This window comes from Lates calcarifer, linkage group LG13 (genome assembly GCF_001640805.2).
Source record: "Lates calcarifer isolate ASB-BC8 linkage group LG13, TLL_Latcal_v3, whole genome shotgun sequence".
NCBI classification, from domain to species: domain Eukaryota; kingdom Metazoa; phylum Chordata; class Actinopteri; family Centropomidae; genus Lates; species Lates calcarifer.
Genome location: NC_066845.1, coordinates 14,255,261 through 14,278,112, shown reverse-complemented (window position 1 = coordinate 14,278,112; position 22,852 = coordinate 14,255,261). Strand labels below are relative to the sequence as shown.

The window sequence follows — 22,852 nt, the reverse complement described above, 5'->3', positions numbered from 1 at the left end:
CACTCAAACACTCACCCTGAGAAACATGCAGCGGAAATCTAAACTCCAAACAATGTAGATTGTAGACATGGTTGCTACTCTGAGTTTTATTTCATGATTGATTATACATTAAGATGACAGCAGAAAACATGTCTTTTAACAGATTGATTCAAAAACCTAAAAAAACCCAACACTAATGTTAAATTATTAACTTAGTTATGTTAAAAAAAATCAACCATTACTACAAGTTTAGAAAAACACCTTCATTAATACACTTTTTACATGTAACTAACAGTTACACGTTGCAGAACACACAGACAGGAGACCGACTCTCAAAGAATAAATAGTCAACTTCTTGGTATGACACTTTAAAAAACGTGATAGGGGAGCATTCAGTGTGTGCACATTATCTCATAGCCCCATTAACTAGAGTGTGGTCATCATACAGAGGCCGTGCCTGATAAAGGTGGAAACAAAGGAGTGCAATGACTGTGATTTGGTCCAAAACCAGTAAAAGCCAAAAAAAATGGCTTCCACTCCTGGTGTACACGGTACAGAGAAAGGATTTCCTCTAGAGTGCCTACAATGTGTGAGGTTCTTTGTAAACAGATGAACCGAACCACCAACAATAGAACAAAGGATGGATGGTGTGAATAAAAGGAAACCAAGTGTCCTGATCAGTATTGGCCACTAGAGGGAGCACCAGCCTTTGTTTTGGACAGTGACTTGTTCTCTCTGCAGCCCGAGTGCTCGAGGTTTCAACAACGCTGCACAGGCACAATCTGACTTCACACAAGTTTTTATGTTACATCCACTGTCAGGACAGTGTAGGCACATTATGTACAGGTGATGTTACTACTATCATCCCGTAAATCCCCATCAGAAGCCCTCACACACCATGGCACAGAGATAAACTTAAAGATCACCAAGAAAAGGCCAAAATACAGAAATGTATTTTCTTGCCGATAACCTACAGTACCTTACATAACGTTCAGTCTGTAGTGTTTGTAATTTCAAAATTGGATGATAAAAACTATGTTTCACAGACTGTTGATAGCATAGCAGATGTGACTAATAAAAACGTTTCCTTGCTCATTTCCTACTTTAGAAACAAATGCATAGACATCTCTGAAACCAAGAAGTGTAACCCTGTTAATTAGTTCTGACGAGACCTGCTTGATTCCTTTTAAAAAAAAAAAAAAAAAAAAAAAAAAAAAACAACATATTGGCTTATAATGTTGCACTTGGCTGATGGCTTAGTTAATGTGGCATTTCAGCTGCTCTGAGTTGCAGAGAGTCTTTGTAGAGAGAATGAAACATGGGAGTGTAGTGCAAGAGGAATGGGGGGTGATGTGGCCGCAAGGAAACAGACTGATAATCGAGTTAAGGCCATTGCTGTCCGTTTGAACTGCGCGGAGGAGCCTGAAAAGAGTGCAATCCATTCAAAGAGGCATGAAAAGAGCCCTTCCCGGTTTTCGGCTTTCCTCCCTCAGTCGTCGGCGACAATGGACAGAGCACGCAACTCGCTGAGCTTGGCCTCGGTCTCCCTCTCCCTCTGCTCATCAGTCAACCCTGCCTGGTCGATCTGGTCTGTTAGCTCGCTGAAGATCTTGTACATTTCTGTGAAATAGACCACCTGAGGGGCAGGAGGGAGAAGAGGGAAAAAAAAGAAGCTGTGATTGCAGAAAAATGAGTCCTGTCTGTCCTCTGATGAAGACTGGACGAGGTCAATCCACAGACCTTTCTTAGATGCTTCTCAGGAAAAACTCCAAATTGATGTCCAAACTCTGCTCCACTCGCACAATCTAACCTTGGTTTTACTTACACAAGTCTGATGCTGCTGGTCTCATACCTCTTCAACCCCGCTAATGAGAACTGATTCGAGAGGAGAAGAGGGAGCCCACAGATATCAAACAACTCCAACAAAGCCCCAAAAACCCAGCACTTCAGTGGGTAGTGACCCTGCTTTTCTCTCCCGATCTGAACAAGAGATGGAGAGTGTTCACTGAAAGCTTTTTTGACACTTCCCACCCCTGCTTCTTCCCCTTAGTTCATGAGTCAGGCTCCCCAGAGAGTTGCTTTGATGATTAATAGACTTTAATCACATTACAAGACTCCAGAAGAGTAGGCAGAGAATGAAAGTACTGGGAAATACAACCCCTTGAAACCCACACACAAATCTCAATATTTATGCACGCAGCGATGCATATGATACCATGCTCTTAAGGGGGCATTGTTGGCTTCTCTGAAATTGCATGTGTGTCCTACTGTAGGCCGAAACATCAAGACCAACCAAGATATCAGTGGGAGAAATGCTTACTGATTCACTGAGGGTCACAGCAGGATAAAGGCTAGGTCAAGTTAGAAATAATGTAAAAATCCCGAATCTTATACAAAAATTACATTTGTCTCACTATGTCCTAAGCAGAGCCAAAATGGATGGAAAGAAAAAAAAGGTTGAGTACATTTTTTTTTTCTTAAGGGCTCAGTCTGAAAGAACTTTGTATGTTTATACCAATATTTGCCACCTAAACCACGAGTGGGCCATAAGTATTGGGTTACTGATGTTTGTGGGGGTAAAGCGGATATTTTTTTTTAAACCAAAAGTGGCTTGTTGAAATGGCCATCGGAAATGTCCATATGACCAATGATGATAATGTACACCAGATCAGTGTCTGGGTGCCTTCTGTCGCAAAGATACACTACTGTTCCAATTAGTAGAGTCACCACGAGGAGTAAACGCAGCCTCACACAACTGTGACCACCTACATTACAAAAAGGAGCCTTTGGGTAAAGCAGAGCTTTAATTTACATGACTTCTGTCTAGGCATTCTGACATACCATGGTCCCAGCTGCCTCAAATGTATACAGAGAGGTTACATTTTGACTTCTTAACCTAAAAAAGTAATGAATAATTTAAACAGCGTTCTAAGTCCTTAAATAGTGCGTGACCACTGTGGAGGAGACAAAGAGGATCAACTCAAAAAAAGACAAAGAAAGTAATCTTTTTAGTGTTTTTCAAATTGAATACATGCAGCAGAGAATTCAAAACTGAGGAGGAAAATAAATATCAAGACAATGTCTCAATTCATCAACATCTGTACAGGTGGACAGGTCAGGCTGTGTGTCCCACTGACAGTCGCTGGACAGGACTCATAGTGGTGAAGCTGAAGGCTCACAACAAAGGCAGCCTTTGTGCCTTTTCCTGCTGCCGCTGGGAGCTGAGCAGTAACAAGCGGTTGGGAGAGAAGGGAGTGGAGGATGAAACCGATCACATGCAGCAAGGCAGGGGATGAGGTCCACTGGTCCACTGACCACCCACGTGTGGCTGTGTGTGTGTGTGTGTGTGTGTAAATGTGTAAATGCTCATTCATGTGTGTGAGCTACATGAATAAAGATAATGTAGATTAAAATAGCTAGTGTGACTAATCAGAGCTATTGCACCATACAAAGCCAGGTAAAAGCTGAGCTTAGATTTGTGGAAATATTTTATGTTGATTATAGCTGATAGCTCAGTTTGCTAATTTTAAGTTCAAAGTACATCATAGTACTCTGTAATTGTCATTAGGTCTCCGCTAATCTGGTTTACTAATTAGGAGTGTGCCAGTGGCTGTCCCAAGGAGGAAATGACATGGCCAGGCAGGTCTGGGGTGGGGGAGGGGGACACGGTGGCGCTAACTTGAGACACCCAGCTGCTTTAAGAGAAGCTTCAGGTTAAAGGAAGGCTTGCAGGGCTGCAGTGGAGCCAGACAGATGAGGCCTTCCTGGGCTAAACACAGTAGTGTGGGCCGTCATTGGGGGTTAATCACATTAGGACAGCGTGGAGGGAGACAGACTGCTAGGATTATACACTCCCTTCCATCAGACACTTTATCCACTGTTTATCCAATGCTAACAGGGCGTAACAGCACACTTTGGGGTGGCTGTGTGTGTGCATGCGGGAGTGTCTCATTGTGTATGCATCTCCGGGGAGATGTCACTAACCTGCGCCCGGATGAGGGCCTCAAAGCTGGGCTGGAAGTAGTCAATGCGGCTGTGGTAGAACTTGGGCATCTCATCCAGCAGCTGCTTGTTTTTGGCCTCAAAGTCTTCCCTGACCGGTCGGAGCTCCTCTCTGGCCTGGGGTGTGGGGTGGGGTGGGGGGACATAAGAAGAGGCCACCAGCGGTCATTATCGGTTGTGACTTGACAGATCATCCGCTCGCTTCATTTCATTCACACGTTCATGTTATAATTCACACTACACATTAAAGATTCTTCCACAAGGTGCAAGATTGAGAGAAAATAAATACCTGCAAAAAAAAAAAACAAGTTAGTTTTAAGTAAATTCAGCACTTGTCCTTTTTCTTATTGTTCAGAAAGATATTTGCCTAATTCCCACGGAGAAGCAGTGCAAAAAAAAAAAAAAAGGCTGTAATCACGACCACAGTGAGGAGGAGTGGGTAATGTGGGCAGACTTGGCTGTGAGTGGACTCCAGCACCACTGATCTGTGTGTGAATGTATTAGTGGGTAGTCTACTGTAGGCATGGAGTTATGGAATGCACAATGAATATGTGTGAGAGGGTGAGAATTTTTATTAAGGGGAAGGGGGGAGATGCTATATTCAAACTACAACATATTGTTTATCTGCTGCATAATGGTATGGTCTCTTCACCTTAGTTAGTTTTCTTGCCAGTTGAAATGGCATACAAGTGTTTTGTCAAGATCATTACTTTAAGTGCACAGGGATTCAAAGGGCAGGGATGTAGGGGCCTCTTCAAGGCTTTGTTCCCCTGACAGTGCTTTTCTCAATGTGTGTGGGTGGCTCGCCATGCGAGGATGTGTTAGAGGCAATAGCATAGGCAACACTGCAGCGCTATCTGTGAATGTGTGCGCTTCTGTAGTGGCCTCATGGTGTGTGTGCGTATGTGTGTGTCTACAATTCTCAATTACGTGCCTGTAGATGTGCAGCACTGCCTTTTTGAAAAGGCACTACTTGAGAGCCTGGTAGCTTGCGTGGGTGAAGGAGCGCACATGTACAGTATGCATGTGCTCAACTATTTTTGTTCATATCCAGTCAGCATTTGTCTTTTTCCACTTATTGCGCTCAATTCACAATATGTGCAACATGTAAGAGCAGGTGAACTTTGCTCCTCTGCAGATAGAGGGAGCATTCGAGTGGACCAGCACGTGCACCGATGCAAGCTTTAAACAACAGTACCTGATGTAGTTTGACCATAACGGGACCAGTTTTTTCTTTCTCCTCATATTTCTCCACTTTGGACTGCAGCCGTTTATAGTCCTGCAGTGCCTGTTCTCGACGCTTCACTGCCATGTTGAGGCTGGGGAAGACACCACTGTACCTGCAAGACAGGTACAGACAACCTTAGACATCTCTGACACAAACAATAGGACATTCAACAAAACACACACACACACACACAAGCCTGCATGCATGCAAATACAAAATACCCAGACACTCATACCAGCATATGGTTAGGAAAAACAAAACAAAACACAACAACAAAAAAAAAAAAGAAATCAGAGAAACTAAAATTACTGAAATCATTAAGACAGCTTTCTTTGCTGCATGAAATTTGTAGACATGCATTCTGTATTGCATCCCATCTTAATAGATGTCATTATGAATTAATAAAATCCCTCTTTTCAACATCTTATTGTAGAGGTACTCTGAAAACCCCAGAGGACAGCTCTGCATTAAGCTTCCTCTAATCTATTATCTAATTACTGTAGTTCAAAATGGCATGAAACAATTCATTTTGTGACAATTATCATATTCCAAATGAAAATATATTCTTGCACTGAGAATCCTAGTCTTCAGCACTAAAAATAGGAAAACATTCATCTGTAACTTAGCAACAGGAGTCTGAGCTTCATCCTGGGACTTGTTGCATTGGTTTTGTGGCTGCTTTTAATGGGAAGCAGGAATACTGTAATACAGTAAATATTAACCTAATAATATTTAATAAAGAAAAATATGAAAACCAACCCTAATATACCTGGAAGATCAAAGCTATCAAGCTAGTATCCTTGAATGTATGCAACATTAATACACAGAATGCAATTAATATTATTTCTTTAAACTGAGGTAGTTATGTTCTGTTTTCATTCGTTTTAAAAGACAAAGGATATACAGCAAATAACGCAGGTGAATGTGAAGGGGAAAGCGGTCATTAAAATCCCAGCAGTCATTAACAAGTTAAAAGCAAACTAAGCAAGACCACAATTAAAAAAATAATTTTTGGCCTTTCTAACTTGTAAACACAAACCAGTGACAGTGCTCTTAAAAAACAGGCCACAAGATTATTCACACAGGTGTCTGCTACATAAGTCAGTAATAAAAACAATTGTAATGAAGGGTGAGAAACAGTTTTTTTGAATGACTCATTTAAAGCATTTCATCAAGTGTGTAGGCACACTACTACAATAGTTTATTATGTGTGCCTCTGCCCATAGTGTTATTAGCCACAAACTGTGTGGGCTTCATGATTTACGTTCCTCTCCATGCCAGCCCTTGCCCTGCTCCATGCGGCAGATGAGGGAACCGCTGAGAACCTTGTGGACTGATTGAGAAATCCTTGATTACGACTGTGTCTGCCTGTACCTTACCAGAGGGCAGGAGGGGGGAGTAGAAAGTGACGTGAACTGAGGCTCAGTCTTAGACAAGCAGGGATTGTTTCCGACAGGAAGTTAAGCAAGGAGTGGTCTTGTAGCGTTTGAGTGACATCACAGAGCTCAGCTCAGCCCAGCCCCACGGCCCACGCTCTACCACTATTTATAAAATACCACTTTGGCCCAGTTTATGGCAGGGGTGGATGCCGATCCTCAAGTCTACTATCTGCTTCAGTGTACACATACTTGAAGTGCCAAGGGATTATGTAACTGCCCTCCAGGCATGACTGCTCTCCGGCACAATCCTATTGACTGATGACAACGCAGCAGCAACCCAATTTTAAGGCGACACAATAGCTGATCACATTCTAACCTGCATACTTCACCTGACAGAACGATGCCATTTCCTCATGACGCACCATGATGGTGTGCTGCTCTAAAGTGGGATAACATTGCCAACAACTGCCTTGTTTCAGCACACAGGGAGACTTAAGGGCCACTGCTCTTCTGGCGTGGAGAAAGGAGGAAGAGCTAGACACAAAGCCAATTGCTTGTTAACCCATTCCTGTCCTTTCCATGCTGGTTTCTTAAGTCTCACTGTTACATTCAGGGTTCTCTGTGTCCAGTAGTTACAGTGACTCAACAGTTTCAAAGGCTCCCACACAAGAATATGCAGCAGAATATGCCCATGGTTGATACATCCTTTGTAATGATAGTTTTGTCTAAATACTGTCCAGACACTGGACATTTCCCTCGATGTCTTGGCCTTGGCTGGACAACTACCGGTCAACCCGGCTAGGTCTGCATTTGTGGTCAGCCTCGCCTGAATGAGGTCTTACACTGGTTGAGGGCTGCACGGGGGCCAAGGGCACACCACCGTCCATGTGACAGGTCAGGGTGTGGTGAACAGGCTGGATGGAAATAGCATCTGGACCAGAGTGTGTGTTTATGAGCAGCTGCCAATCCACAGACAGGCCAGTCTGACCTGTCAGCCAAGCCCAAGTCTGGTCTAGACACCCTCAGTCTAGGAGGTTGGCTGTTCCTCCTGACTATCACAGTCACATAACCCACTACTGCAAAAAAACAACACAGAAAACCGCTAAAACTATGGGAAAGGGAATTATTTATGTGCAAATAACGACCTCCAATGTGTCACAGAAGACTTAAGAGTATCAGACAGATTTACATCATGTGGCAAGTTTTCTTCAAATATGCTTGCTGTGAATTTAAAATAACTACCACCTGTTGTATAAATTATTTAAGAGCAGTAGGCCATGCGAATGCACGTGTGTGTGTACATGCCAGCCGAACCCCCCCTTTGTCTCAGCAGAAACCAGAAGGAGTTTTCTTGATCTGCTGCAACTTGCCTTGAGCTTTTGTTGATCAAAACTCAGACAACTCACGCAGCCTGGATACATGATACACCAGATAAGATGGGAAAAAAAGATAGCTTCATAGCAGACATCCAGGGTACACAAAAAAAACAACCTACACTTGGATTCCAAAATTCAGCAACAAAATGAGATCGAATTCATCACTGCCCCCACCCCAAAACTGCACCGGCCCCACAGCTAAGGCCAAACCCAACCCTCGGCTTCAGGCCTCACAACCTGCTCCAGGGTGAATGGTCTTCCTCTGATTGAGAGGGGTGAAGTCGTGGCTTCAACCCAGGGCAGAGGTCTCAAAACAGGCTTGACTTCTGTCTCACCCAAAAGCGCAATGGAGCAGAAAGGGCTAGGTTAGGAGGCCTAGATAATACAAATTCCTCCATGCCCACGCTCTTCACTCCCCTCCCCTCACATAAACACAGTGATGTCATTCAGTGACCCCGCTGAGTGGATGAAATTCACGTCTGGGCCTGAGAGAGACAAGAGGGGAGTGGGGGCCTGCCTCTTTTTCATGTATTTACTATATATTTTACCACACTAAGTTTTAAGGATGGATGCCAAATTTTTAAATAGCAATTACACAGGGACACTTCAATCATGTAACCCCCCCCAACACACACACACACACACACGCAACCCATTCAAGGTCCTCCATTAACATTAATGTTCTTTCTTTAATTTTCTTTACAATGACACAAGATCATCAACAGAGTATTTTGAGACCCAGTAAATGAAAAATATTCATTAGCGAAGGACTAATGGAATCTTAATGGAAGCTTTAAAGTATAGTAGCTTTTGTGTCTCAGTTTTCTACAGAAGACACTTTGATAAACTAATAACTAATAGTGCTGTGTTTTTAAGGAGGGAAAAAGTTAATGATGAGGTCAGTTTAGCTCGGCTTTAAAACTCGTTTATGAACTTACTTCCTCCGCTCTATTTCAGAATCATGTAAATGCCTAACTTTATGGTCTAAAACACCATCTTTGTGAGACCGGGGGCCCCCCCAAAAAAAAACTGGGTTGGTGTTTGTGTATCTGTATGTATGTTTGTGTGAGTGTGTGCACTGTCCTGAGACAGTTCTCCTCCTCAACCAGTCCACGGCTCTGGGCCCAGGAAGCTGGGCCCTTTGCCATATTCTGAGCCTGCCCACACGTCCGCCTGCCGCCCACCAGGAAGAGGAAATTAGAACCATTCCATCCTGTCATTGCTCCGCCACCAGAGCACACGAGGAAGAGAGGGCTTAACACACACTCACACACGCAGACACTGACCCAACCTATTCATGTTTTACAGACGAATCTCTTCCCATTTGTTACTTAAAAAAAAAAAAAAAGACAAGTTTATGGAGGAGAAAGTTCAACATAAACTTGCAATAGAAACATATGCACATGCTCTCTTACAAAGCATGTGTTAAATCTCCTGGGAGGAGCCAAGTGGAGGAAGCAAAACCTTAACAAGCGCTCCGGAAGACGGGTGGGATAGTCCAACCACTCCCTTCAGTAACTCTGCTTTGCATGTGCATGTGTACACTGAGATCACAGTGTGTGTGTGTGTGGTGTGTGTGTGTGTTGGAGGGGGGGGGGGGCATGTTAGAAAAAGTGAGGCTTAAGGAATGGAATAGCACTCACCGCTTATTCAAATGGGGGCGAGTATTAGGAATGAGAACCAAATAAACTTTCTTCCAGACATACTACCACCACAGCAGCACTACGCACTCCCTAGTTCATTTTTACAGTCGGTATTACTACACTGTAGGCCTTCCTGTGGTTATGCAGTGCAGCTGTACTTTCCACCCTCCTAGTGTGAGGAGCAGAGCAAGGTCCAATAATAAAAATATTATGGGGCACTGGACTTGATCTCCCCAGAGTGTCACATGTATTTAACACATTAGAAAGATTAAGCTGCTAAACTTAACTAAACTGCTTTTACAATATTTTTCCTGTGATTATGCAATGCATCTAAATTCACTGTATGCTCCAATGTGAAAAATTCCACCTTTCTGCTTTCTGCAAACAAATGTTAAACTTATTGACAACAACTATTTGACCTTGGTCTGGTATGGAGATCATTTAAGTTAATCTTTAAAATACAGCAGTAACAAAAAACACTCAAGAGAATGAGAAATCAGGATGGACACTTACTTTTTCAGAGGGTCGATAACAGTCTTCTGGATCTGGTTGACCTGTAATAAAAAGAATAATTGTTAATGTAAGCAATAAACAGCTCTACATTAAGGAAGTGACGTTATAAATTGTTATCCACTGTCAAATTGAGTTACATCAAAATTAAATTCAGAACAAAACAGCATCAACATCTCTCGCTCATTAGCTGCAAAGTAATGCCACTGCACAAACATCAAGAATCATGTTTATTTCCAACAGAGCACTCAAGAAAAAAAAAGGGAGGGGGACTTGCAAAGAAACTTTCATGACGTTGACTCTTTTATTGTACACAAGCCCTGAGGAGAAACCCCTGAATATTCATTGAGCTTGCGATACAAAAGGATGGAACTGTCAGGGGACGGACATGAAAGCAAAGCCCAACTGATTTCAAATCCTGTGGAGGGTGGGCTGCCTTACAAGATGAAAGTTCTTTGCAAACAAACATTTTAACAATAACAGTTTATATTTTCCTGCATTCTCCTTCTGGTTGCCAGAACCGACAGGGGAGGAAAGGAGGGGAAGGGGGGTGTTAAATGGAAGTAAACGAACATCTCATCTCGAGGCCTCCAGCCCCGGCACCAAGTCTCATTGACAGAAGTTGGCGCACAATTAATAAAGTTTCCAGCGTAATTTACATTGCAGATTCAAAATGACTTTTACTACTAGATCTCCTAGCATAACTGAATGCTATGTTAACCAGGCAATTGAGTCAAGTGAAGAGCAAATGCTAAGAGCGGCAAATGAGAATTTAAAGCAGCGAGATGTGAAGTGACAGCTGCATGAGAACAGTGAGCAGCTCCACTAATCATATGTTCACTCGCTATTGGAAGGACAGTCAATCACACAACAATAAGGAAGCAAGATCGCAGCTGTGCTTTGTAAAAATGCCCTGACCATCTCTGAGAACATACAGCAACACTCACTGCTTCACACAGGCAGATTTCCAAGTACAAAATGGTTGATTGTGGTTTGAGGGAAAACAGAGAACCAATAACAAATAAGTACATGGGAATTCACATTTTCTTTGTTTTACATATTCACACCACTACTCCCCCTCCCCGACTTGAGCTGCGCTGCTGCTTCTAAGGTGAGAGCATGCAGCGAGGAGGGAGAACAACAGCGGCAGATTTGCTTAAGCATGCTGGTGCCCTCTACCCTCTGCCCCTTCCCACAGAGGGGGGGGGGGGGGGGGGGGGGCAGAGCTATTCCTTGGAGGCCCTGCAGAGCCTGAGGCCGGCGCTCAAGCAGCAGTCTCCATCAGTGAGTCACGGGGCAGAGGCCATCCCGGCACACAGGCCTCCCAAAAATACACACAGATCGCAGAGGAAATCAATATCCCTCCAAACGGAGCATCCTCTACTGTGCTGCCGCCATCTACACTGGGGCTCAGCTTCGGCAGCAGTGTGCCGGCGGGGCTGTGCGCCCTCCTCAGCCCCAGAAATAAACACACAGACCTGGGCCACTGCTGCCTTCATTATCGCTGCACGTTTTATCTGCTGGCTCTCTCACTTGTGAGCCCTGCGGTGGAATATCTCGTCTCAACACGGAGAAGAGCAAAGGGTGGATGCTTTTGTGTCTGTTGTGCTGGAGCAATAGGGTTTGCTGCTGGTGCCGTCAGAATCAACAGTCAGCTTGAAGGGAAAGCTCGAGTAGTATTCGAGTGAGCCGTGCTGGATTTTAAACACCTAGCAAACCTGAGGTGATATTCCACACAGCAGACTGACCAAAAAGTGCTCACACTCACCATTTTGCCTTTAGCTCACTTTTAGCCACTCTACAAAAGGAGCCACACAGCCCAGCCCAAACCTGGAACTGAACCATTGCATTAAAGCAGGGATTTTTATTTAGTAAGACTGAAAGAAGTGCACAGAAAATCAGGTGCGACCTAGCTGTCAAAATCCACTCTGGATCAAAGTGTGTTAAAAAAAAAACATACAACCACGTCAATACAGTTGGTGACTGTTGTCCTCCGTGAGTGAGAAACTGTGCTGGGATCAAAGTGCCTGGCTGAATCACTGTCAAACACATCCCAGTCACAGAGCCAAACAGGAAAACTACACACCATGGAGCCAGAAAACAGATCCACTGCTATTCACCATGAAGACAATCTGTCTTTTACTACTGGAGGCTACTTAACATGTGAAAATACAAAATCACATTAAAATGAGAGATGACTGAGTTGATGAGGGTACTGAGGAGAGCCTGACCTGAGATCAAGGTTACATTTTTAGCCAGGAGGAAAAAGGAAAAGACTGATGAAGGAGTCAACTACAAACTATGGTGTTCAAATGACATGGAAAGAAAGAGGTGGATTTAGAGAACCGAACATATCGATTGACACTTAAGTGTGCGTGGCAGCAGCAGTTAAAAATTTTCTTCAGCTAAGAATTCAAAGACAGTGAAAATGGAAAAAAAGCAAATGTGATATTGTATAAAATCTGAAGAATGTAAAACTTGCTCTATCCTGAAAACAGTCAAACTGGCAGGAGTGCTCTCCTGGGCACTCGACCAAGCCAAGTCCTGGAACATACGCACCCGGGGTCACAAACCCACACGCTCAGTCCAACCCACATTCTACTTTGTCTGGTCACTCAAAATGGCTCCTGTAAAATTTGATGAGCTGTGAGCAAAGCCAGTCTGAAAGACTGGTATGTTAAAGCTGAAGAGGAAAGGAAAGAAACAAAAGTGACTTTGCTTAAGCTCCTCCTTACACATTTAGTTTATTTTATAGTAATTACAACAATCTTCCTGTTCTGTGTTTGAGTCTCTTTCTATCAAAGTAGAAAGAATGCTCTTGGCAGGGCATTATACCTAAAATACAAATGTAGTATTCAACTTTGTGATAAGATCTATTCATCAACTTGCATTACTTAGTTCATGAGGTTTCACAGAAAATATAAGTCATCTCTTCAACCTAATATGTATATTTCCAGATGGTGTGCCATTTCTGAGATACTATGCTACGCTTAATATTCACTTTTTTTTTTTTTTTTTTTTAACAAAGGTATTCATTTTCTCCACCTTGTTGGATTGCTGTTGTGGAAAAGGTTATGAAATCATTCTGGTTCACAACAAAATGTGAAAAGAAAGGGGAATATTTTAAGGCAACAAATGTGAAAAGCCCAGAACACCTAACAGCAGGGCAATGAGTCAAGAAAACACAGATGGAAAAAAGTCAATCGGTATATGCCTTAGTGTGATCTCCTGTGTTCCCTCCTGTATTTTTTTTCCCTCTTTAAAAGTCTACCCTTCACAGTGTAATGCCTTGAGGATGCACACATGCGGTGCCACTATGATTCACATTATAACTACCTGTGGCAATGATTCTAATCAAAAACTAAAGTGCACCCAGCAAATAATGTGAAGAGGCCTAACAGCCAAAGAAGAGATCTTCACAAAGTAGAGCTATGAGAGAGTGGGCAAGAGTCTGTTGTATTGCTTACAGTTTTATGAGAAAATGTCTGCATATCTACAGTTGCCCCTTAGGACAATACATACAAGAATGAAAAGCACAAACATTACAAGAAACACACTACAAATCAACAAATACTCTACATATCAAAATACACACAAAGGGCTGCAACACAAGAGGAAACATGGGTGAAGGATCTGCCAGATAATTTTTTCATGGATGGCAATGTTAGTTGAGTCTGACTGTCAATCAGTCTGTTGGCATGGTCTGAAACTTTGGTGATTCCCTGCTTGTTCTTTCATCAAGTGTTACCAAAAGAAATATGATGCTGCAGGAGAGATTTGAGAAGTGATGTGAGAAACTAACTTTTTGCTGTAACATTCCAAGACTACAATGATATGAACCATCAATGTAAGAAAAAACTAAAGCCCAATGTTTGTTACAGTAAGTAATACAATAGAGTTGTCCACTGCACAGGCTGTGAGCAGAGTAACTTCTGTGGATTTTGTGGTAGGGCATATTATCCTGTTGAGAAAAGGCCTTTCCATTGTATGAGTTATTTTCGACACCAGTGAGTCACAAATGCATCAGTTTTCACAGCTGATAACCAGTAGCTTGAGCTTATAGAGGATGATGCCACAGATGCTTTTCAAAAAACAGCAGAAGGAAAGACATACGGATAGTTTTTAGTCCACAGGCAGCACAATATTGACAAATGTGAAAACATGCATTTTCAACAAAAACTCGTCTAGTTTCCTACTTTGTATATCTGAGGAAAGACATTTCCCCTGATACCAATCTAATACCAATGGCAAGTGCCAAGAAAACAAAGCAAAGAAAGACAGCTAAAGAGTGAGAGAGCACTAAATATTTGAAGTGAGAAAGACGGTGGGACTGAGTCTGACCTTCTCTTGGTTGAAGGTGTCCATCCTTTTCATGGCTGTATCTAAAGCAGTCATGGACTCCAGGAAGGCCTGGTCCTGCTCACACAGTGGGTTATTCAACAGGTCTCCAGAGATCTTCACTGCTGCTTTGGACATGGCTGCCAGACACACACACACACACACACACAAAGCAGAGAATACTGTTAAAACTTAAATAACTTTATTACAGCCCATTTAAATGGTTACTGAAGATGTCCTCATCTACACATTCTAATCCAATTCAATTATTTCTTTATTTTTTTTTACATTTTTCTTAAACCATGGGGGCAATTTATGAGGATTACACTATGGATTTAAACGTTTCATCAGTATATGTGTTTGTATGTGCTAGGGTGTTCAAAAGTGAGCTAAAGAAATAAAGAGCAAAAGTAGAATGGCACAGTGCTGCCCCCATTGTAAAAAACTGAGGGGGTGGTGGGGCTGCCTGCCGTGTTGAATATTCACCAAAGCACCAAGAATCTTTGCAATGTTTCTACACTGACAGCACCAATTACTGTTAATCTGCACTCATGCCACTTTGTTTAGACACAGAGCACATATCAGATTATGGCTTCACTGTCAAAATAAATGAGCTGCACTGGCGAGACACGAGCTGACAGGAGAGGCTGTGGTGAAAATGGGCTTCATGGAGATCTGGAGCAGTCATTGGTCTCTTTTCACACTCCCTTGGGATTTTCTCAAGACCAATTTTCAACCAATCAATTATTATGGTGTGGTGTTTCTGCATCTGTTTTTTTTTGACAAGTAACAAATTGCTTGATTTGACCTTGCTTGACATGACTGAGACATGTTGATTATAAGGTCATGAAAATCAAGAGGGGACATGAGGGTAGTGAAAATCAAGAGGGGACATGAGGGTAGTGATTTTATCATTTGTGTTAGTAGTGTTCAAATAAGTGAAACTCATGTCCCTTGTAATCACCTAGGCCTGAAAAAAGATGAGCAATTTCTCAGCAAGAAAAGCACAGTTATCCCTGCCACTTTCTTACTTAGACTAATTGAAACTGTGAACAGAAGCAGCCCTTAAAAGATATTGAAGATATTGACTTGATAAATGACGGCCAATATAGCAAGCAGTGTATTAAATGTAGCGCTGAAATGCAGAGTGGGTCCAGTTCTTTGTTTGGTAGCAGTTGGTGGAGACGGGACCTGTGCGACAGATGGAATCCATTAACGATAATGAGGGCCTGACAGCTATGACACTTTGATGATGCAGACATCCATATTCCCAAGCACAAAGGAGAGGAAATGAAGAAGCCTCTCGCTCCTCCATCCCTCCCTGCTCCACCACCCCCACAACTGACTACTTACCACAGGCCATGTCTACTGCTACTTCCCAAATACACAACTCCAAAACCAACAAATAAGCACATAAAAAGTAGCGTAAACATGGTTTCTGTGGCAGAGAAATGCATGAATAAATGAAGGCATAGAATGGTAGACAAATCGCACCCTTACTGAACACTGCACAAAAAGATACACTCGTAAACCCAAAACACACATACTATGATAGCCTAGGAAAACCTATAAAAGAAGATTAAGGCAGAGGCTTGCACTTTCTCATCTCATTTGTCAAGTTACTCGGAGAGCTGACGCACCACCAAAGAAACCAAGACAACCAGACGTCTTTCTAGCCTTGAAAAAAACCTGCCAAGCAACATCAAGTATGTTGGTGAACAAGTGGAGATCAATGGCACAACAGGCGACAACACAAGGGGTTGGTGGAAGAACACACCTAAATCAGCCTCAGTGCTTTTCTTCATGTCCTTGTGAAGCTTTTTCGTCTGATCCTCAAGCCTGTAGGACAAGAAGAAGAATGATTATCAGCCAGCTTCTAGTCTTGTAATACAGTAAAGCATCAGCAACACAAACCAAAACTGAAAATGGAAACTGAAATGAATCACAAACAACAGCATAAGACAGGAACAGAATAGGAAAAAATGGTGGAAAAAAAGTATACCGTGTCCACATCATATCCTAATTTAATAATAATCTATAAATAATTTATGATCTATTCCATTCACTCAAGACATGTTGACATGGACAAAGAAAAGCACCAAACCAAAAACCTAGAAAAGGAAATTAGTATATAAAAACATGGTTCAAGAAGGAATTACACATTTCATTGATTCCACATAAAATGTTATTATAACATCTGTTAGCTAATTAACAATACAGGGAATCCTTCTTGTTGCTGTCAACTACATTTGCGCTCAAAAGCATTAATGTCTTCAATCATTCCACTGCACATATTCCATTGATGGGTGTTAAAAATGGCAATTACCAGACTATGGAGGCTGAAAACACATGCCATTCATTATATCAATTAAGGCAAATGAGGGGTTTAGAATCTCCCCTGAGACTGCTTTCATATCACTTCTCCTGGTTTGATGATAAAGGGAATGTGGTGGGGTTTCATTTCCATCATTGCTTTGAGGGATTATATTAACCAGGAAGACAATAGTTGTGTAATCCCACAGGATTTCTGGTGGGGGCACTATGGCCACTGGCCACAAGATGTAAAGACACTGGTAACACACATATAGCTATTTTTATTGTTTAGTGGCTGGGAAACCAACAGTGGGCTACTCCATCATTCCCACAGGTTCATGAACCAAACATAAATGTGACTGGCTCTCTAATGCCCTAACACTGGCTGTTAACACAGCCTACAGAGTAGGGCTTCAAAAGAATAATGAACCTCAAAATTATTATTATTTATGGTAGCATACTTTGTTACAAAATTATTCTAAGCAGCTTGCACAGCATCCTCACAAGAGTTTTGAAGCAAAATAACCAAATTTCAGCCATTTCTAAATTTCTGCATCACATACAGAACAATCGTAAGAGAGGCATTTTATAAATGCTTCACAAAATGGTTTGTGGGGTCCCGGGAACTTAAACAGCAGTGGTAAAAACATTTTGTGGTATCAACCCATGTCAGATTATACTTGCATTATAACAGCTTTGTTAAATAGATTGCGATCTGCTATCACAATTTTATTTTGATCGTTGTTTGTGTCCATAATAAAGGTCTACTAGACTCAGAAGATTTAGGGTCTAAGGGTAAGTAAAAATCATTAATTATTTCCTATCATAACATCCTCTACATGCTTTTGTTCGTCTTGACGTTTTTTAGGATTTTATACTAAATCGCCACAGACCAGATGGAGGCTGTTCCAAAAATGTCATTTGCAGTACATGATGTAACTTCATCCCTTATTGTTCACGCTACAGGAAAAAACATTCTGTCAGAAAAATCTCCACAGTAACTTCTTGTATCCCTCTAACCAATTAAATGTAACTGGTTCTCAAATGCCATATCAGCCTTTCTATAAAGTAATACACACTTACATTTCAGATATTTAGAAATAGGCATTTCTAATTGCAGCAGATGCTACTCACATTACAGAAATTATTAATAGCAATACTTAAGGCAGGATTTAGTCAGTATCTAATAATTCCTGTTCTCATAATATGGGTTGCACAGTAAAAACATTTTCAGTGTACACATAGACCAGCATAATGAATGTGCTGTGAAGAGTTCAGAAGAGTTTTTCAGTTTTGTTCGGACAGAGTATTTAAAAACTGACCTAAGAAACAATATTTCCATGCGGCTATCACATTACAGTTCTGTTCTGAATCATACCTGCAACTAGAAAATTTATTCTGACATGGTTATAAACATCTGGAAATTCTGATATTCTGGTCAGTTTTATCATTCATCACACTGATGGCAGCAAGCAGAAGCCTGAGAAGTCACACTACATAAATAGACTTTGTTTTTGAATGCAATTCTGAATGCCAATGAAATTAATGGAGGGCATCATGTAAGACAAACTGAAACTAAAACAGTGTCTTTTGAATTGGCTGACACAATTAACACTTGAATGAAAGGAGGCAAATAGGAGATGAGGAAAATAACAGTATAACAGTAAAACCCTGCCAGTCACAGAGATTGTTTTTTTTTTGCAGGATAGTGGGTGAAAGCATCTCATTATGTAAACAAACTAGCATGCTCTGTGACCAATGTCTACACTTTAAGATATGTTCTTGTGGAGCTTTTTTGTGCATGTGATGTAAATCCTATGATCCAGATAGTACCTCCTACTTCAAAATGTGTTGCAAAATGCTGTTGCATCTTCCCTACTTTCGTCAGCGCTGACAGTGAGAGAGCCATTCTGGATAAGTGCCAGGTGAGCCTGGAGTCTCTTTCCAAAAGGTGCTAATAGAGCGGCCTGGTGGAACAGCTGCTGCTCCTTGCTCAAGTGCCTCAATGTTGGGCCAGTGCAGCCACAATCATCTATTTACATTGCCTACTGAAAACTGGAAAGACACTACTGCATTTCATATGAGTGTCACACAAAAACCCTTTGTATGACACTATGTAATAAACAGGCATTCAACCATGTTCTACTTTTTGGGTAAATGCCTGGTTATAGCCATGCACACAAGAACCAAGCCAGGTACTACAGTTACATGTAAATCACTGCTAAAACCAAAAAAAGTATACCAAACTTTGCATAAACCTAGTTACTACCTACAGTTCTCTTGTTTAGTTCATTTAATCTTGCCACTGTAATATTTACACTACAAATTCAACGTGGCATGTGTGCATTAATCAGAATACTTCACACCAAATGTCATTTTCTCACATCCTTCTGACAACATGTTGATCTTGAAAAGTTGGTTAGATACTCCCAAAAGGTGAATGAACTGATGGTTAGTGAGCCAGTAAGCATTCAACCCGCTAAATGAAAACTGAGCCTGTCACATATTAATTACATGTCTTTTTGTTTTGTGTGTGTGTGTGTGTGTGTGTGTGTGTATACCTAGCTTAGAACTAATGCAATTCAAGATCTTTTTGAAGTGATGCTGTGACATATTTTGTCACAAAGACGAGACATTTAAAACAACAAATTTAAAGTAATCAAAAATGTTTATGTATGTTATGTGTTTATGTTAATAAAAAGAGCTCAGCTATGAGAAGCATGCTGCTGTGCATGTGCCAATTATACTTGTTTGGGATTCATTATTATCAATACCACAACGTCATTAGTCAAATTACACCAAATACCTTTAGTCAGCCAGACAAAATGTGAAATCAGGCATCATGGTTTAGGCCTACCAAATATATTTAGGCCACAGATAGACCACAATGTGTTGATATGGATCTCTAGGGTGGAGAACCTAAATGTCTGTACATGCCTGCTGCTCTGACTCATCCATAAGGTCTATTGGCACCACACCTTTCTGATAAAGGGCCCTCCTACTCAACAGAACCTGAGAGGAAAATGGTGCTCCCACTCGTACTGCAGGGCCCTCAGGGAGTTTCTCTAACCTTTGCCTCACAGTAAGAGAAGGCCCAGATGAACTGAGCTTTTAGGCCTTAGGTTCTTAAGTGCTCTGAACCCCTCTCGTCTTTGTTTCATAGAAACATTGATATTGTGTTACTCAATTCGAAGTAGACTAGTTGAGTAATAGCTGTTTAGGCTTTTCAGTTGCCACTTAAGAGCATAAAAGAATGAAATAAATTAATGAAATACTAGATTTAAAGTATTTCTTAATTTAACACTAACCACGCACAAACAAGAAATTTCATAAGATTATAACTATTAGCTTAAATCTAGGTTTATCAGAGAATAAGCTGTCTTTCCCAATTTCTAATTTCAGGCTCCACCATAGCTCAAATATGGGTCCTTTCACAGTTCAGTGTTGAGAAAAAAAAGTGACCAAGCACAGCAGGGATTGGTAAATTGTGTGGAACAAAGAAACTGTACTGTACGAAAAGGAGCATGTTACGTGTGAGTTTCTCAGAGTGCTTTGTAAACATGTAACGCCAAAATACCCACATGTATACAGTAACAACAACCACCTAATTTTGGATCAACCAGCATATATTTGTGAAAAGATCTCCCAATGCTTTCTAAGATCCAATATCTTTATTAAGGTGTGTAGGATACATATTTCTTACTTCTTACATATTTCTCTGATTAGGGAATGCATCATAACTAATATATATTTCATAATGACTAATACAAACACTTATATTAATAGTATAGCTTTAGCTCTAATTGTAATTATTACAATAATTGACTGTGGAATATAAAGGGGAATTGCCTCATACAACCAACATTGGACTCAGCAGCAGCAGCTGGTAAATACCCATCATAACACATGCTATAGAAAGCTATTATATTGTAACTTCACTTTTCTTTAAAAACACTTTTCATTAGACTATTACTTGTTTCAAATTACCTCTAAATACACTGAAAATTGAATGCTGATGAATTTGTCATATTGGCACAGGGAGACCTCTGAGAAGAATTTGAAAATAGATTATGTGGGCACAGATACGGTGTAGGAGAAATCACATTTCACCACACTGAAGGCACCAAAACACAGTTTTACACACATGCATACATGGCCCTCCAACACACATGGCAACACACACAAATGATAAAACCTGTAATAATAATAGTAGTAGTAGTAGTATATTAGTAATAGTAATAATAATCATCTACCTTATAACCCTTAGTATAAAATGCAAACTTACTTTTGGAGTTTGTCATATTCACGCTCAAAGTCTCTTTCAACCTAAGAAAAGAACATATTTCATATAAAATTATGTGTTTCCATTTTATTTGTTTAATCACAGAAAATGATTAATCGCTAGGCATGAACATGATAATTATATATCCCTTTTTCACCACAGAGCCACCACCTTTACTTGAAAAGTTATTAGGTCATACATTTTCTCAGTAGTTGAAACACAGGTGAAATACATCAAATTCTCAGGGCGAGCAAGGGCTAAGACAGTTTGTCCAACCATGTCTCTAAAACATGTCAAGCGGGTTACAGAGGCCTCAGGAGTTCCTGTCTTGTGGTTCTGTGGGCTCCCGGATTTAAACACAGAGGCCACAACACTGAGGGTGGCAGCTGACACTTTGTCACTAGTGGATCATCTAACTGGGCTGCCTCTAACCCACTCCCCGATTTTTGCTTAGGATGGCACAGGAAGCTGGAAACCCAGTCTGACAGTGACTGTGGGGCCACAGACCCATTACAGTGGAAGTGGTTTTCTCCAGCAAGGAGAACACCCACTCACTGTCACTTCAAGGTAACCACCCCTGCTCCTTTGAATGGCTCAGACAAATTGGCATCCAATAAACCTTTTGGCATTGTGGCTGTGGTGCTCAATGACATTATAATTTGGGAAGCTTAATAACTACGGCTAAACCTTCACAAAAGCATTTTTTGGTAACAAATGCTCTGTTAAAGCAAGGGTTTTTTACATACACTCAAATTTTCTGCACTAAATCTTTTAGAGTGAATTCATTCTAGTGACTTACAGTTTTAGAGACAATCTGCTTCTTGGGTTGTCCAATCTTGAAGGGAATCCTGAAATGACACAAAAAGAAGTGACAGGTGACATAACTGAAAGATTACTACCTAGAAGGAGAAATTACAGAATGCTTATACGATCACTGGTTGCATGGTGGCTGACCAGAAGTTGGTACAGGTCTCAAGGTGAACAAGCAATCTGAAGCTGTTAATTCCTGCTCTCAAATATGCAGTCGAAGCCATGTACATTATGTGCATGTCATCACTGAAAACATCTGGTTCCCACTGACGGCGGATATCACTAAACAGAAGTGGTTGTCCCTTCTTCTCTGTGTGGCTTTACTGCATGACCCTGGCTGGCAATCAAACACAGATGCACTCACTATACTGCATATCAGGAAAATAGCAAACCTATTTCAGTGTGTCAGGCAGACACTATAATAGATTGGCACTCACAAAAAGGTACAACCAGGACACTGACTTTCCTGTGAAAGATCAACACCAAAACATGTCATGAGGTTTAGTGTAACTGCAGCAGTTGTGCCTAATTTTCAGAATACAAACTTTTCCTCACTCTTGAAAGAAAAACACACACAGATCGCAACTATAGTTTTGGTGAAAGTAAAGGGAGCCTGTTCCTTCTTAGTTAAAGCACAATCTTTTATCTGCTTTTCAAGCCCTTGCCAATGCCTTAATAAGTTGCTACCGAGCATCAGAGTGCCTTGAGAATCCATGAGACAGAAAACACTGCCTTGCCAATGTGCTTGGCTGTAGGTTGTCATTGATGTGGCACTAATGGCCTGAAATCTAAGCTATATGATGGACAGTTGCTGCTGACAGGTAGGGTGAGGCAGCAGCTGCGTCAAAAGAAAGGTGTGTAGAATAATGAGATGGAAAAGTGAGGGTGTGATGTAGGGCCTCGTTGTGCAACCAGGGAATGCTACTGATGTGTGGGGAAGATCCTTTTGATGACAGCTCAATCACAAAACTCAACATGGCCAAATAACAGCA

At 41.3% G+C, this 22,852-nt stretch overlaps 1 protein-coding gene across 1 annotated transcript in view; it reads right to left on the bottom strand.

Annotated features, from left to right (window-relative positions):
* Positions 1-71: 71 nt before the first annotated feature.
* The window catches only part of bin3 (bridging integrator 3), a 28,823-nt gene continuing 6,042 nt past the window's right edge, over positions 72-22,852 (bottom strand). Inside the window, exons 2-9 of the mRNA XM_018669181.2 lie at positions 21,850-21,898; positions 21,054-21,094; positions 16,233-16,294; positions 14,459-14,595; positions 10,121-10,161; positions 5,180-5,321; positions 3,964-4,098; positions 72-1,615 (exon numbers count right to left, since the gene is read on the bottom strand). Of these exons, the coding sequence (XP_018524697.1) occupies positions 1,469-1,615; positions 3,964-4,098; positions 5,180-5,321; positions 10,121-10,161; positions 14,459-14,595; positions 16,233-16,294; positions 21,054-21,094; positions 21,850-21,898 (754 nt within the window). The 3' untranslated portion in view covers positions 72-1,468. The remainder of the gene's footprint in view (positions 1,616-3,963; positions 4,099-5,179; positions 5,322-10,120; positions 10,162-14,458; positions 14,596-16,232; positions 16,295-21,053; positions 21,095-21,849; positions 21,899-22,852) is intronic.